Source organism: Podarcis filfolensis (assembly GCF_964270895.1).
Source record: "Podarcis filfolensis genome assembly, chromosome: Z".
Classification (NCBI taxonomy): Eukaryota; Metazoa; Chordata; class Lepidosauria; order Squamata; family Lacertidae; genus Podarcis; species Podarcis filfolensis.
The window spans coordinates 36,464,304-36,480,788 of record NC_139617.1 but is presented as its reverse complement, the minus strand read 5'-3'; the positions used below and the strand labels follow the sequence as shown (position 1 = coordinate 36,480,788).

Here is a 16,485-nt window from a genome sequence, read left to right as displayed (position 1 = left end):
GTCTCTAGCCCCAATTATAGCAGACTCAGGCTTTTGCTGCTGCCTATCTCTTCAGAGCTGTGATGTTGCCTGATCTCAACAGAATGAGTAGCTAGATCGCTCCAAGGAATGAACACACAATGTACCGTATTTTTCGCTCTATAGGACGCACTTTTTCCCCTCCAAAAATTAAGGGGAAATGTGTGTGCGTCCTATGGAGCGAACGCAGGCTCCTTGGCTTCAGCGAACGCAATGCGAAGCCTCTAAAGCGCAGAGGGAGCGCTCTGGAGGCTACACGTTGCTTTCGCTGAAGCCTGGAGAGCGAGAGGGGTCAGGATAGCCACCTGAAGCCTCTGGAGCGCAGCGGGAACTCGTGCTGCGCTCCGGAGGCTTCGGGTTCCTTTTGCTGAAGCCGGGAGAGCAAGACTCTCCTGGCTTCAGCAGAGAGGGAGAGCTGCGCAGCGCCCCTTCAGCCAAGCGAGAGGAGAAATGGAAGGGGCTCCGTTTTTCCTGCCGCTTCGCTGAAGGAGCGCTGAGCAAAGAGGGGGAGAAATTTTTTTTTTTGTTCTCCTCCTCTAAAACAAGGTGCGTCCTATGGTCAGGTGCGTCCTATAGAGCGAAAAATACGGTAGTTTGTCTTAGAGGAGCACTCCCAATTACTCTGGGTGTGGCTTGAAATGTGCTGACCAAAATTATGTAGAAGATGGGTGATTCCATATCAAGTGATCCATATTTTTTACCTCATGCCACCCAATTTTCTTAATATTTTGTACACTTGTTGAATGATCAAAACTAAGTTTATATCTAAAAAAATGTTAAATCTCACCCAGTTTTTGAGTTATGTGGGTTTGATTATTATTATTTTTTAATGACAATTTTGGCCTTGCCAAAAACTACACAAAAACCTTACAGCGGTTCTCAACCTGTGGGTCCTCAGATGTTGTTGGACTACAACTTCCATCATCCCTGAGCTCTGGCCTTGCTAGCTAGGCGTGATGGAAGTTGTAGTTCAACAACATATGGGGACCCACATGTTGAGAAAGCTGCCTTAAAAGCTCAGTCAATAACTGAAATATTTCAAAACGAAAAATACCAATTTTCAGAACTTCAGAACTTCATGGGCTTTAATATGATATGTCACATGATGGGCTTACTTTAAATTTTAAAGTTAAGTTACAAAATTTTAAATTTTAAAAAGTGATTAAAAATAATAATATGATTTAAAATTTCCTATTTTTATTATTATTTAATATTTCCAAGAGCCACCTGCAAAATTTCATCTTGGAATCTGAATGGGATCACATCAAAAATGGGATGAGAAAAATACACTTTTAGATATAAACTTAGTTTTTATCATTCAACTAACGTACAAAATATTAAGAAAATTAGATGACACGAGGTAAAAAATATGGATCACTCGATATGGAATGACCCAGATGCCCATTCCCTTCAAGGATTGCAAGTAGCAAACCCCTTAATTTCATGGAACAGTGGTGGTGTTACTGCTGATACAGTCTTCTTCCCCCATTCCCTTTATTTAAAAAAAGAAAACCTGAAAAGAAACAATCACTTGTGGTTGAAATCCACACTCAATACACCAGGCTCATCACTATCCTTCTCTCAAATTCCAGACAACTTCCTTCTTGATAGCTGCAGAAGAAAATACAGCCAAAAAAGCCACAATGTATTCTGAACCTTGCAGCTTGCCGGGCAAGGTTAAAGCAATCTACAAAAAAACTGCTGATTGGCAACTGAAGTGCATTTCACAATCTCTGCAGAACAAAACAAAACAACATTCCACACAAGGCCAGATGAACAGCAGTTAAGTGTAGATATTCATTTCTACTAATACTAGAAGAAAAGGACTGAAGTTTGCTCTTTGTTGAGAACTAATTCGTATTGGGGGTCAAATTCTGAATAGGGAAAGGGCCGGTATGAGTCAAAATACTGAAAGGTCTCTTTAAACTTTTCTTCCCCACTGTGAGAACATTAGCCAATCAGCTTTGATACTGATGTAATGCAAGAGTTCTCTGAGCTATTACTTTACATCTATTTATACTCCTATTTGCAGGTTCTCTGACTTCAACGTAACAGCAACCAACTGAAAACTCAGACTGAGCCACTGCTCTTATTAAATTTTTCCATTACAAATAAGTCCATACAACCATGTTTACAAATTTCCAATTTTTGAACTTCCACCGGCACCTCCATCAATCATCCATTTTTCCTATCTTCACGCATTTTCTATATATAATATTGTCCGTTAATATTATCCTTCCATCTCTGTTTCTTTTTTACAATATACCTTGTACTATCACAAAACCTCCTTAAAACCCACTAGCGTTATCTGTTCATCACATATAGTTTTCAGATAATCCGTAAACTTTCCCCAGTCCTCGATGAATTTGTGATCTTTCTGGTATCTAATTTTTCCAGTCATTTTATCCAGTTCTGCGTAATCCATAAGTTTCATTCTCCACTCATTCAAAGTCGGTAGTTCCTCTTGTTTCCATTTTTGAGCCATTAATATTCTTGCCGCTGATACTGCATACTGAAAAAGTTTGTAATCCCTTCTATTTATCTCTCTTCCTGTTATTCCTAACAAAAAGGCTTCTGGTTTTTTTACAAACGTATATTTAAGCATCTTTTTCAACTCATTATATATCAGTTCCCAGAACCCCTTTACCATCTTACATTCCCACCACATATGAAAAAATGATCTTTCTTTTTCTTTACATTTCCAACACTTATTACATGTTTTGAACATGTAACAGCAACCAACTGAAAACTCAGACTGAGCCACTGCTCTTGTTCCCCATAGGGAACACGAGGGAAGGTGAGAGTGTTACCAACAATTCACCTGCGTTACTGATGATGACAGGCGTATAAATGGGGGATTATATTCTCTCTCTCTCTCTCTCTCTCTCTCACACACACACACATATACATAGTATGCGCATACTGTGGGAGGATAGATAAACAGAAGCATTGGAGAGCCAGACTTGGTCTCTAGGATACCAGTTGCCAATCCTGGTTTTTACACCATTTATACAGTCCTCATTACTTTGGCTGCAGACACACCGTACATTGAAAGTGCATGGCTTGGCGTATGGTGTGCATGCATCCTTTGTCATGACACTCTAAGTTAAAATAGGGGCCTGAAAAGGCAAATATCATACTGTTAAACCAGTATCAGTGCTAGGGAAGTGCACTCATTTCACGACTAATGGAAAACTGAATTGAGCAGGAATTATTTGATCAAATTTGCATCCATCCTGAAATGAATGTACAAAGGAACATTCCTATTACAGTGGTACCTCAGGTTACATACGCTTCAGGTTACAGACTCCGCTAACCCAGAAATAGTACCTCGGGTTAAGAACTTTGCTTCAGGATGAGAACAGAAATTGGGTGGCGGCGGCGGCAGCAGGAGGCCCCATTAGCTAAAGTGGTGCTTCAGGTTAAGAACAGTTTCAGGTTAAGAACGGACCTCCAGAACAAATTAAGTTCTTAACCCGAGGTACCACTGTAGATATATTTGGAGGAGGATCAGAAGAGGGCAATCAAAATAACAGAGAGAAAGGTGCAACTCCCCCTCTGCATTTGGAGGCAGTTAATACTTCTGAATACTAGTTGCTGGAAACTGCAGGAGGGGACAGTGGTCTTGTACTCAGATCCTACTTGTGAGTGCACCACAGGCATCTGGTTGGCCACCATGGGAAATGAATGTGGGACTAGATGGGCCACTGGCCCAATCCAGCAGGGCTCTTCTGCTCTTTATTTATTGCTACTTCTGGCCACTATTATCCCCCAGAGAGTCCAAACACAGCATTGCTGTGGGACACTTGGTGAGAAAGTGTCAGGGATTGCCTGAAACCAGTGATCAAACTGGAATATATCGAGGCTTCTTCGAGGCCTCGAATAAAATTTAAGATATTAACTGATGCTAAAGAAAGAGGTGGATTTGCCCTGCCAGACCTTAAACTTTATTATGAATCAGCTGTTTTTGCTGGCTGAGAGAATGGTTGCTTCTTGAAAACACTGACGTGTTGGATTTAGAAGGCTTCAATAATGCATTTGGCTGGCATGCATATCTGTGGTACGATAAGGTAAAGGCACATAAAGCGTTTAAAAATCACATTGTTAGAAAAGCATTGTTTAATGTTTGGATAAGATATAAGGATTTGTTAGAAAAGAAAACCCCAAGATGGTTGTCACCAATGGAAGCGAAGGCACAGAAAAAACTCAATATGGAGGCCAAATGGCCAAAATATTGGGAAATTCTGGAACAAGATGGAGACAGAATAAAACTGCAGAGCTTTGAAAAATTGAAAATTAAAGTGCGAGATTGGCTCCATTATTACCAAATAATGGAGGCATACAATTTGGACAAAAAAGTTGGCTTCCAGGTGGAAAAATCAAAATTGGAAACAGAATTGTTAGATTCAAAAATCAAGAATTTGTCAAGAATGTATAACTTGCTGTTGAAATGGAACACTCAGGATGAAATGGTAAAATCAGCTATGATTAAATGTGCACAAGACGTTGGACATAACATTAAGATGGCTGACTGGGAACAGTTATGGACCACAGGTATGAAATTCACGGCATGCAATGCCCCAAGAGAAAATTTAATGAAAATGATTTATAGGTGGTACATGACACCAGTCAAGCTTGCAAAAATTTACCATTTGCCCAATAACAAATGTTGGAAATGTAATGAGACTGAAGGTACATTCTTTCACCTTTGGTGGACATGCCCAAGGATTAAGACATTCTGGGAGATGATTTATAACGAAATGAAAAAGGTATTCAAATATACCTTCCTGAAGAAACCAGAGGCCTTTCTCCTGGGCATGGTCGGCCAATTGATGCCAAAGAAGGATAGAATATTTTTTATGTATGCAACAACAGCAGCAAGAATACTTATCGCGAAGTATTGGAAGACACAAGATTTACCCACCCGGGAAGAATGGCAGATGAAGTTGATGGACTATATGGAACTGGCGGAAATGACTGGCAGAATCCAAGACCAGGGAGAAGAGTCAGTGGAAGAAGACTGGAAAAAGTTTAAAGACTATTTACAGAAATACTGTAAAATTAATGAATGTTAGAAAAATGTGGGAATGAAGTTATATGGCTTTAGTAGAAATGTTATAAGGAATTAAGTATAAATAGATTATTAGAGTATTAAAGGAAAAAATAAGGTTAGAATATGTTAAGATAATTATAGGATAGGAAACAGAGGAAGATGGAAAGGAATTGCTGAAACAATTAACAGAAGTGGAATACAAAAAGGGAGGTGTGAGGAGGTCGTTGAAATAAGGGAATGAAAGATAAGATATTGAAATTGTTTGATGTGTTTTAAACTGTTTTTATTTTGTTTTGTTAGTTTAATGTGTTAGTCTTATGTAGTGTTTTTGTATTGTATTGTATTGTTCATTTTGTTTTGTAGTGTTTAAATTGTTGGAAAAGTAATAAATATTATTTTTAAAAAAAAGGAATATATCACTGAGATTATCTGCAGGAGTGTCTATAGTCATTCTCCAAACTGGTGAGACACATTTGACGACAAGAAACGTAGCCTTTAGCTTCATATGCCCAGTCCTGTGGAACGCCCTACCAATGGAGATTCAGCAGGTGCCTTCTGTGCTAACTTTTTAAAACCTGCTGGGAAAAATTCTATTCTGCCAGGCCTATGCAGGCAATTAAGAGTCTCTCACCCACAATGGTTTATTGATGTTGTTTTAAATTCTTTTTGCTTTTAACTTGTTTTTAACTTTTAATGATTTATTGTATAATTTTATGTTTTTATGTTGTAAACCACTTTGAAATATTTTCATGATACAACAATATATAAATATTTTTATAAATAAGCAAATAAATAAGAATAGGAGCTCTCACATTTTTTTTATGGCAGCTGCCTCCTCCCTTCTTCCCAACCTCAGAATGGTAACTGTTGAGTTCTGCTCCTCTGCTGATATAGGCAGTTGCAACAAAACACTTTTTAAAAGAAAAAGAGGCAAAAACTTGAATAATGAGTCTTGGATACAGTCTGAAGGTGCATGAGGCCACCACTTTGCTGAAGCTATGCAGGTCAGAGTGTGGTCAGTGCCAGAATGGGTGACCGCATGGGAACCATGTGTATGCTACCTTGGGCTCTATGATTGAAGAAAGGTGGACTATAAATGTAAGAAGATAAAATAATATTGAAACAAGCAAAAAAAAAAAATGATAAGCAATGAAGGCAACACAAAATGAATGAGATTTCAACAAAGGAAATCTGAGATGAGCAAAATGCAATCTGGGAAGAAAAAGATGTATTGCACATTCCTAACAACGACATCACAAGACTGAATGCAGAAAAAGACACACTTCCAGCTTGTATTTCTTTTCTGGAGCAGAGCCAGTTGCTAATTCATTACCTTGAAAAAGTAATACTAAAGGAGTCGTGTGATAAACTAGCAAGAGTGAGGATATTGGGGATGTCTCTTGTATTGAAAGTTATTGGAAAATGATCTCTTCCTTATTAATGCAATTCCCATCATGTACAAAAAGGTATCTCTATGTTTGAGAATGCACACAGTATTTTAATCTTTAATTATATTAACTCTTCTAGGGAGAAGCACAAACCCAGGTCTCTGGATTATTTCTTTATTGCATATCATCTCTATGGTATTTAATGAATATTGTTACTTAATGCAGCATTTGCCAGTAAGGGAGAAAGAGCAAAATTTGCGTAATACTAAGGAAATTTGAAGCAGCTGAAATTATTGCTACGTACATTTCACCTCACTCACTCTCTTGAAAAGTTTTAATAGCAACCTTTGATTTGCTTAGTATTAATTGACCACCTCCTTGCTGCACAGCAAATCTTACTGCACTGTCCACTTCTATACGTAAGACTACAAAGACTCTCCACTGCACTTTAAGACAGAGGTTTTCAATCTTTCTGAGTCCACAGCTGCCTTGACCAACTACATTCTTTCTGTAGTTCCCCCTTGGCCTGTCTGAAAGCAGTGTAGCCCCCTCCAAACCAAGGGCAAGGAACTAGAGTTCCCGTCCGGCACATTGGTTGGCAATGCCATTCCCCCCCAGCTCCCCTCTTCCACTAAACGGAGCCCTCACCTCACCTCCGGCTTGCGCGAGCTGGAGATGGGCAGGGGCTCCTTTAAACCTCTCCATTCAGGGGCACACAGCTGCTTGCTCCTCAAGAGAGACATTGGGGCTCGCTCAGCTGGGGGGCGGGAGCTGTCCTGCCCCCCAGTTGAGCAGCACAAACAAGCTGTGTTTGTCCCTGCCTGCAAAGCATTGCAGTGAAAGTGCCTCAGCTCCTGTGGTTAGAGCTGTGGCAGTTTCACCCTGCGCCTCATGGGCTGGGGCCAATGCAGTTTGTTTCAACATTGTGTTGTACTGTCAGATCACAATGTTTATCTGGTGATATATTGTGATGTTGAAATCCTAACATCGTCCAGCCCTACACCCCACCCAAGCCCCTTATTGGAGCCATGTGCTCCTCCCCATTAGCCTGCTTTAGTTTTTGCTGCCATGCTTCGTCTTAAGCCAGCTAACTTGCGCAACAGCCAAATGGTGGATATGGCAGTCACCAAACCTGGTGACAAGACATGGCTGCTTGGTTGCAACTGGACTATGGCCAGTCGCAAAACACGGCTGGCGAATGGGGAATGTAGAACACTGGATGTACCTTGTAATACTAACAGGAACTAAGGGCAATGTCAAAATTTAAGCAGCATGGGGGAAAGCCACATGATAAAAAGTTTCCGTCCTCCCTCCTTTCCCCAAAATGTGTTTAGGCCCCTGCAGTAAATCAAGTTGTCAACCAGAGAACCCTGAGCAACTGAAAAATCTGTTTTCTCAAAGAAGGATGGTCCAAAGGGATAAGAAGTGCTCCCCCATTTTTAAGCAATTATTTAATTTTAGTGGTTCTTCTATTTTTCTTGACAGTCTAATAAAGAATAATGAGCCAACTGGAGAGAAAGAAAAACCACTAACAAAATTATGTGACCCGCTGAGCCTACTCTGCAGCCAGGACTCCAGGAAAAGTCCCACTAATGGCAATCTCTCAGCAACCAAGTGTTTGAAGCTAAAGGTAAGCCAGACAACAATAAAAAGTTGCTTCCGGAACTCTCTCCCATCACATTCACTTTTAACCTATCCTGGCATTTCTACTGGTTCCCCTACCTATACCTGGTAGCAAACTGGAGCTTTTGAAACATCTCAGAAGGTCAAGACAATGGAACAAAGTCTCCACTCAAGGTTAACAGCTTCAAAGTGGCTTTGAAGTATGCACAACACAATGCTAGGAAGGACTCATAAAGCCAATTTCACAAGGGGGGGTTAACTTTCTGACACATCATGTTGCCTTAATCAATAATGCTGGGTGAAGTGTCATTTTTAACATCTACAATTCTCAAAGCAAGACTAATGCAGGTTGTGTAAAAGAAGTTTCCTAAGGCCCATATGGTTCATTAAAAAAATGGTGGAGGGTAAGGCTTTTGCAATGGCTAGCAGTCATAATGACTATGTTACCTCCAATATGAGAAATGATGTGCCACTGAATACTAGTGGCTGGGAAGCAGGAGAGGACTATTGCACTTGTGACCTGCTTGTAGACTTCCCAGATGCATTTAGCTGGTCACTATGAGAACAGGATGTTGGATAAGAAGGGTCTTTGGCCTGATCCAACAGGGCACTGAAGGCTAACTCTCCTATGGAAATCTACTGCTCCCATTTTACAAAAAGAAAAATAACTCTTTATCATGCATAATATATTTACCACATGACTATTATCCAGTACTTTAACCTATATTAAGAACGGTATAGCTATATAATGCATTATTGTTACTATGCATACCTATCCAGTCAATACTACCCTCCATATCATGTGAAATCATCAACCCTTGCATATAAGGCCCTCTGTCCCAAGTATCACATCCATAACTTGAGGATGCACCACAATCTCACCTTTTCCAAGCCTCTGGCTGATAAGTTAATTGCCCTCTTATCCACGCCCATAGCATAACTGATCTTCCTGGCAGCTGGTATTTTTTATTTCTCCTTCCCCTTTGCATATGCCAATTCAGTTTTAGTCTGGAGTTATGGTGCAATGGTCTTCGCACAAACTCTCTATATGGTATTTCCATGTATTTCCTTTAATACTTTAATACTTTAAAGATAGTGGACTATACTACTGTCTAGAAAACCAGCCTTTAACAGACTTGGAACTAGGCAGTTTTGCCAAGGATGATTTGGCATGAAATGTGATGGGAATCTTGGATTCTTCTTTCAGATCAAGAGATCAGAACCACCCACTCAAGTAAAAGAGTAAACAGCTGCCAGAAAAGCCATATACAAATGGCTTTCCCACATAATTTTGTTCTTGGGCTGCAGAAAAATCCCTTTGACCTGAACTATACGAACAGATATGATATCATGCCAAGTGCCATTTCTAAATCATTTTTCCTTTGGAACAAATTAAAATAGATTAAGACACTGTAAATGAATCATAGAATTGCAGCACTGGAAGAGACCCTGAGCGTCATCTAATTCAACCTGTTTGTGTAGTATCATATAATCATAGAACTAAAGAGTTGGAAGGGACTCCAAGGCTCATCTAGTCCCCTGCAATACAGGACTAACTAAAGATTCCATAACAGATGACAGTTCAACCTCTGCTTAAAAACCTCCAAGGATGTAGAGTCCACAATCCCCTGAAGTAGTTCTTTCCACTGTTGAAAAGTGCTTACTGACAAAAAGTTCTTCCTGATGTTTAGTTGGAATCCCCTTTCTTGAAACTTGAAGCTATTGGTCTGGGTCCTAACCACTGGAGCAGGAGAAAACAAGCTTGCTCCATCTTCCGTGGGACAGTCCTTTAAATATTTGAAGATGGCTTTCATATCTCCTCTCAGTCTTCAATTCTACAGGTAAACATACACAATCCATCAACCATTCCTCATAAGGCTTGGCTTCCAGACCCTTTATCATCTTGGTTGCCTTCCTCCATGCACGTTTCAGCTTGTCAATATCCTTTTTAAATTGTGGTCCCCAGAAGTGGACAGAGTATTCCCGGTGGGGTCTGACCAAGGCAGAATAGAGTGGTACTAGTACTTCCCTTGATCTGGACACTATACTTCTGTTGATGCAATCCAGAATAGCATTAGCTTTTTTTTTCTGCTGCTGCTGTATCACCTCAGTTGGTAGAGCATGAGCATCTTAATCACAGGGCTGCGGGTCCAAGCGCAACACTGGGCAAAAAGATTCCTGCACTGCAGGGGGTAGGACAAGTTGACACTTATGGTCCTTTCCAACCGTACACTTCCATGATTCCTAGAACCTTTTCACATGTACACTACTGCAAGCCATGCGTCCCTCATCTTATATTTGTGCGGGTGGTTCTTCCTGTCTACATGCAGAACCTTGCATTTGTCCCTATTGAAATTCACTGTGTTAGTTTGGGACCAGTTATCCAATCTGATTTTGAATGCTGATTCTATCTTCTGTGGCACTTGTTACCCTTTCCAGTTTGGTGTCATTGGCAAATTTGGTGAGCATTCCCTCAATTCCTTCCTCCAAGTTGTTTATAAAGACGTTGAGCAACAAAAAGTCCAGGAAAAAACCCTGTAGCACCCCACTTGTCACTTTTTCCAGGATGATGAGGAAGTATTAGGGAGTACTCTTTGGATTTGGTCAGTCAACCAGATACAACTAACAGTTATTCAGTGGCAGCAGTGAAAACAAGGCAAGGGAATGTAAGTGGCATTAACAGTGTAATCTGAGGTTATATATATGGTGGCTGAACAGATATAGATATTATTAGGAAGCACCCCACTGTGCTTGGGGGTATCCTTCCTTCTTCTACTGATCACTTATGGGAGCAGAGGGAAGAGATAGTAAGCATAAGCAGTTCATCTGAACTCCTTGATTAACCTGTTTGAGCAGCTCTCTGGCTGGAAAGGTCAAATGCGATCATCAACAAGCAAAGTAATCAGGAGCTGGAAGGTGAGAGGTGTAGGAAGTCAACCCCACACGTGTGTATATTTGAGTGTCCCCTCTAAAGCCCTCTCTTCCTTGCTGCTCCAGCATTTTCTAATCAGATGAGCAACAAGAGGAAGAGACTGCAGGGAGGAAAGGTTACAATGAATGCACATAAGCATGCATGAGAGGTCTGTGGTGCACACATGGTATGTAGTATACAAGAGAGTATAGGGTCGGCTTGCCCACTTTGGCCACACTCATCTTTCCTTTGGCCATGGCCAGTACTGACATGCAGCCCTTTGGAGGGCTGGCCAACAGGGAATGTGGCCCTCCAGTTGAAAAAGTTTGGCCACCACTATTTTAATGATACAGTGGTATCTCGGGTTACAGCCTCCGCTAACCCAGACATAGTACCTCAGGTTAAGAACTTTGCTTCAGGATGAGAACAGAAATCGCGCCACAGCGGCGCGGCAGCAGCGGGAGGCCCCATTAGCTAAAGTTGTGCTTCAGGTTAAGAACAGTTTCAGGTTAAGAACGGACCTCCAGAACGAATTAAGTACGTAACCAGAGGTACCACTGTAACTCAATAGCACAAACTTTCCTTATATTAGATGAGGCTTCATTGCTTCACTGATTATAAGAAATCTGCTTAACACTCCTAAATACAACAAGGGCTAGGATTTCAAGTGTGCATTTGGCCCTTTTCTCAATCTCTGCAAGAATTTATCTGGCTCACTAAGTTCAGCTATATAGATATTGTACAATGGTAAGATATCCAAATATCCATATGCAATTGCTTTCTGTTGCAACAGAGATGGTGGTAGGAGGCAATATTTACTTTTTCTTTCTGTTAGTCTTTGTGCTAAGGACTTAGTTCTTCCTTTGGGTCTCCTGTGTCACATAACTATGTAGACTGGTGGCAAAGAGGATGCTGATTATCTCAAAACTAGACACTCAGCAGCACAGGTTTCATACCTGAATGAAAAAGCATGCTTCTGAGAGAAGGGGGCTCAGAGCACCACACTAACGTCTTATGCATCATTTCTTATTGTGATAATTCCTCTATATATGTCACTAAATATTTTAAGAATTTGATTAATTTATAAGCTTTGTTGCATGGTGGTGGGGGTTTTTGTGCTTGGCATCAGAACCAGACTACGCAAATTGCTGATTGCTAGAGTCTTTATAGTTACTGAACTTAACTGCATGTAGCCTGCAAAAAGTGTCTGCATTCTAATATAAAATAAACATACAATAAACAAGCGGCCTGTATAAAGGTTATTTTTAAAAAATCACAACCGTTTAGATTAACAGAACCATACATTCAACTTCAGGTCTCTTGTTTCTTATCAGCAAGTGAAAAAAGAGGTTTGCCCATCCTATTTGTTTCATTGTGGATCCCTCCACCAAAAGTAAAGCCAGAGGCTGTGATTCAATTAACTATTTAGACAGATCCAAGTCATGTTCCTTCCTCACTCAATGCCTCAAGAATTTGATCAAGGCTGCTTTCAAGATCTCCAGAGCAGAACTGGAGGGAATACAGACTCTTTGCCACAATCACATGAACAGCTTCCATCTCCCTCTGACCCAAAGCATCCTCAAAAACTTAAAAGCAGAAGTTGTCCCGTTCCTCATCCTGAGAACTTTTACCACCAAAGACTGGACTGGAACTACCAAGTCCCGGGAACCTCACCAGAAAAGCAATGCTCTGTATATATTTCCTTTTCAGAGAGTACCCAGAGGACACCTGATCAGCAAAAATCCAGTGTGACTTAAGGCTGGTATGCCTGAAGATCTACCATCTTTGTCTTCTCTTGCCCCAAGTTGAGTTTTAGGTTGGGGTGGGGTGGGGCTTGGGTGGAAAGGAGGGTTTTCCTCAACCTTTCAGGGAAAATGCTGGATGATCCTAAACACATTTCAATGTTTTTGAAAGCTCCCTAAAAATTATTTAAAAGATTGCCAAGGTGCCTGGGTGTTTTCAGAAATTCATTTTTTCTTTGCAGGTTTTAGGGACAAAAATGGTGAATTACAGAACAGCAGCAGGTAGACACATATTGAACTTAAGTAAGTAAACTTGGCAGAACAGCTTTTACACTCCACCCTCCTCTCTCATTCTTTTAAAAATGTATTTAAATAGAATGTTATTGTACTGCAATTTCTCTCTCTCTCTCTCTGCATGTGTGTGTGTTTGTTTGTTTGTTTGTTTGTGTGTGTGTGTATTCTCTTTCTTTCTTCTCCCCCCCCACACTACACCTTTAGTACTTACTGAGGTGGAAGCACTAGGGTGGTAGGCTGGGCTTTCGGTCTCCGCTTGGCAGACACCCCCATTTGGTTGGCTGACCGTTTCAAAGACTGCTGATTCAGAAGACCAGACGCCAGCCCTGCATGGTACTGCAACTAGAAAAGAGGGAGAGAGGATATGGAATCAGTTAATAACCCTTTTCTTTGAAACATTTCACAAGTTTGGACTTTACATGCTACACATACATGATTGAGCTCAGAACCAAAACGTTTCCTTCAACAAAAGCACAGCTTGGGGCCTTCTAAGTTCTTCCTTTATAAAGCACAGTGGCAGTGGCGGGGGTGGGGGGTATGATGATCATTTACTGCATAGCATTTTATGATATTTTGGCAAACACTCCTACACTTGTCTAGAGGTTACAGCACTTTCACAAGTGTGAACATGCCTGGGATATCAGCTGTCAGCTTAGGAGATGGCAATGAAATATTTCACAAGTATCTATCCAAATGCTCTTCATGCTTTTCACAGAGAGAGTCATCAAAAGACAGTTCAGGATTCTTACATTGTAAAAGTCAATTCTCCTTTTATTCTTAGACAATGAACCCACAGCTGGCATTGGCAAGACACAGGGGATCTCTACAGCTGAAAAGAACCTAGGTGCTAGAAAGCAAAAACTATATTGGCCTAAGCCATGCATTCCACCTATCCAACCAGCCCAGCTTTTTGATCCAGGAATTACATGGCTACCTAGCATAGATTTGCTACAAGTATTAATTATTTTAAATAGAATAAATCTGAAGAAATAAAAGAAATCTCAAGAATTTTCTGAGGGCTAGTGGTAGCCTGCTGCAGCAAAGCCCACAAAGACTCCAGGGGCGCATTAAAAGCTAACAAATTTATTAGAATATATATTGTCATGGATTACAGTCTACCACCTCAGATGCATAAAGTGGTATAAGAGGGGAGACAGGTGATCATGTAGGGTTTAATTGGCACAGAACTCAGTAGGACAACCAAGCTGAGGGGAAGAAGCACTTAAAAACACAAGCTAAGGGCCCATCCAAAATGGCACCACCACTTTGCTAAATTATCAATGGGACCCACCAAAAATGCTGTGTTCACCTAAACGGTGATCACTGCAGTCAAACTGAGAGAAAAGAAGTCCAGGCAAACTTTTAGTTTTACTTTATATTCTCTGCTATAGGCAAATCTCTCCCTTTACCACTTACCTCACTAGGGAGATGGGGGAATAAAACTACACAAATAATAGAGAAATAGCAAACAAGCAAACTGTGAGGGGGAAATCAAAGTAAAAATGGGGGTAAGTAAGCACAGCAAAGTAAACAGAAGAGGACAGTTGAAAATAAAAGAAAAAACAGTACCACCACCAAAAAGTGAAATTACACTAAAGAAACACTAACAAAGCTAAGAATCCTGAGAAACTCAGTTGGACCCAACCTAATCCAGCCTTAGACAGGGTTGGTCTGGGGTATGGGATGGCTCCTTCCCCTGGAGAGGAGGCAGAAGACTGAGAGTGCCTCTGCCTAATCTACTCAAGGGGAAGTGCCATCCCACATGTTAGCAATGTTAGCATACTCTGGCAAACTTTGGAGTTTCCTGAGCCCACCAATACCAATACTCTAGCTACTCAGTGACCCAATCTCTGGATCCAATCCTGTCAGTGCTGAGTCCACAATTATAAAGAGTGACAATGTTCTCCATAAGCTAAGGTAACAAACTAATCAGAGGAATGTGCACTGCACCTTTGCTGCCACAACCATCTGAGCATGGCCAACTTCCTTTCTGGCAGTATTTTACGTGCCAATGGGGAAAAAAACACCCTCCCTTGTGCTGCTCTTTGCAAAATGCTTAGCAGAGCTGGACATCTTAAAGGCCTTCTGGTCCCAAATTTTGAGAAAACCATGCCAATTACAAGTCCACTTTCTGCAGATCACTGCACATTTCTTGCCTAGAGCGCTCAATCATATAAGGAAATAAGGGCTGAGTATTTGACTGGTCCAAAGAAAATTAATTGATTGGTCAAGTTTCAGGACATTTTGTACAACACAAAAAATCCCACAACAACCAAAATCAGTTATGATAATTTGCAGGTCACTCATATTTAATCGGGACGCGGGTGGCGGTGTGGGTTAAACCACAGAGCCTAGGACTTGCCAATCAGAAGGTCGGCGGTTTGAATCCCCACGACGGGGTGAGCTCCCATTGCTCAGTCCCTGCTCCTGCCAACCTAGCAGTTCGAAAGCACATCAAAGTGCAAGTAGATAAATAGGTACCACTCCGGCGGGAAGGTAAACAGCGTTTCCACGCACTGCTCTGATTCGCCAGAAGCGGCTTAGTCATGCTGGCCACATGACCCGGAAGCTGTACGCTGGCTCCCTCGGCCAATAAAGCGAGATGAGCGCCGCAACCCCAGAGTCGGCCACGACTGGACCTAATGGTCAGGGGTCCCTTTACCTTTTACATATTTAATCACAAAAGATAGTCATTTGAAATAATGACATTAAATAATTGTACCATTAAAGTAATTGATAAGTAATTGATAATGGTCAGGGGTCCCTTTACCTTTACTAATATGGTTACCTTCCTTTAAAAAAAAAGTTATCCAAGGGGACAAAGGAAGATGGACAAAGCTTATCAGAAACATTACGGGGAAGATATAAGAAATCATGCATTTCATATATGGCAGCAGAGTTGTAAGACCAAGTAAGTCTGTCGATCCAATGTGTCCCAAATAGCCACAGACTTGTTGAATCCCATCAAGGGTCCATCGAGTTCAGCACTATGCTTTGAACAGGTGCCTCCGGGAAGCAAGGTGTCTTATTATCCAGCACCTGTTATTCAAAGTTAAATTGTTTTGCTGAAATGGTCCCATTAAGTCAAGGGTGGGGAAGTTGTGGCCCCTGAGATGTTGCCATATTAAACATCATCCGTAACCATGTGCTGTCAGCCAGGGTTGATTGGAGTTGGGAGTTTTCAGAAAACACTCTACAAATTAATGACACCATCCAGCAAAGAGCAAACTGTCTGTTTTAGAACATCCCATTCTGCATCATAACAACTTTCTGTTTTCTTGACCCATTTACCATGTGATCTAGACAATGATACAAAGATGTATAGCATTCTTAATAGAAGTGGAGTTACTCTCTGCTAGAGAGGACTGGGTATCATTTCACTCTAGCATGCTCATCTTAGGCCAACGAATTTTGCTAAAATTTGTTTTTCTCCCACAGATTCCTTAAATAAAAATC

At 41.0% G+C, this 16,485-nt stretch overlaps 1 protein-coding gene across 2 annotated transcripts in view; it reads right to left on the bottom strand.

Moving 5' to 3' along the window:
- The window catches only part of MED27 (mediator complex subunit 27), a 167,528-nt gene that overhangs the window by 86,770 nt on the left and 64,273 nt on the right, over window positions 1-16,485 (bottom strand). For both annotated transcript variants that reach the window (XR_014543975.1, XM_083596884.1), the window contains exon 3: window positions 13,241-13,371. Coding sequence is in view for 1 of the 2 variants with exons in the window: in XM_083596884.1 (XP_083453010.1) it covers window positions 13,241-13,371 (131 nt within the window). In the remaining variant the exon portion in view is untranslated. The remainder of the gene's footprint in view (window positions 1-13,240; window positions 13,372-16,485) is intronic.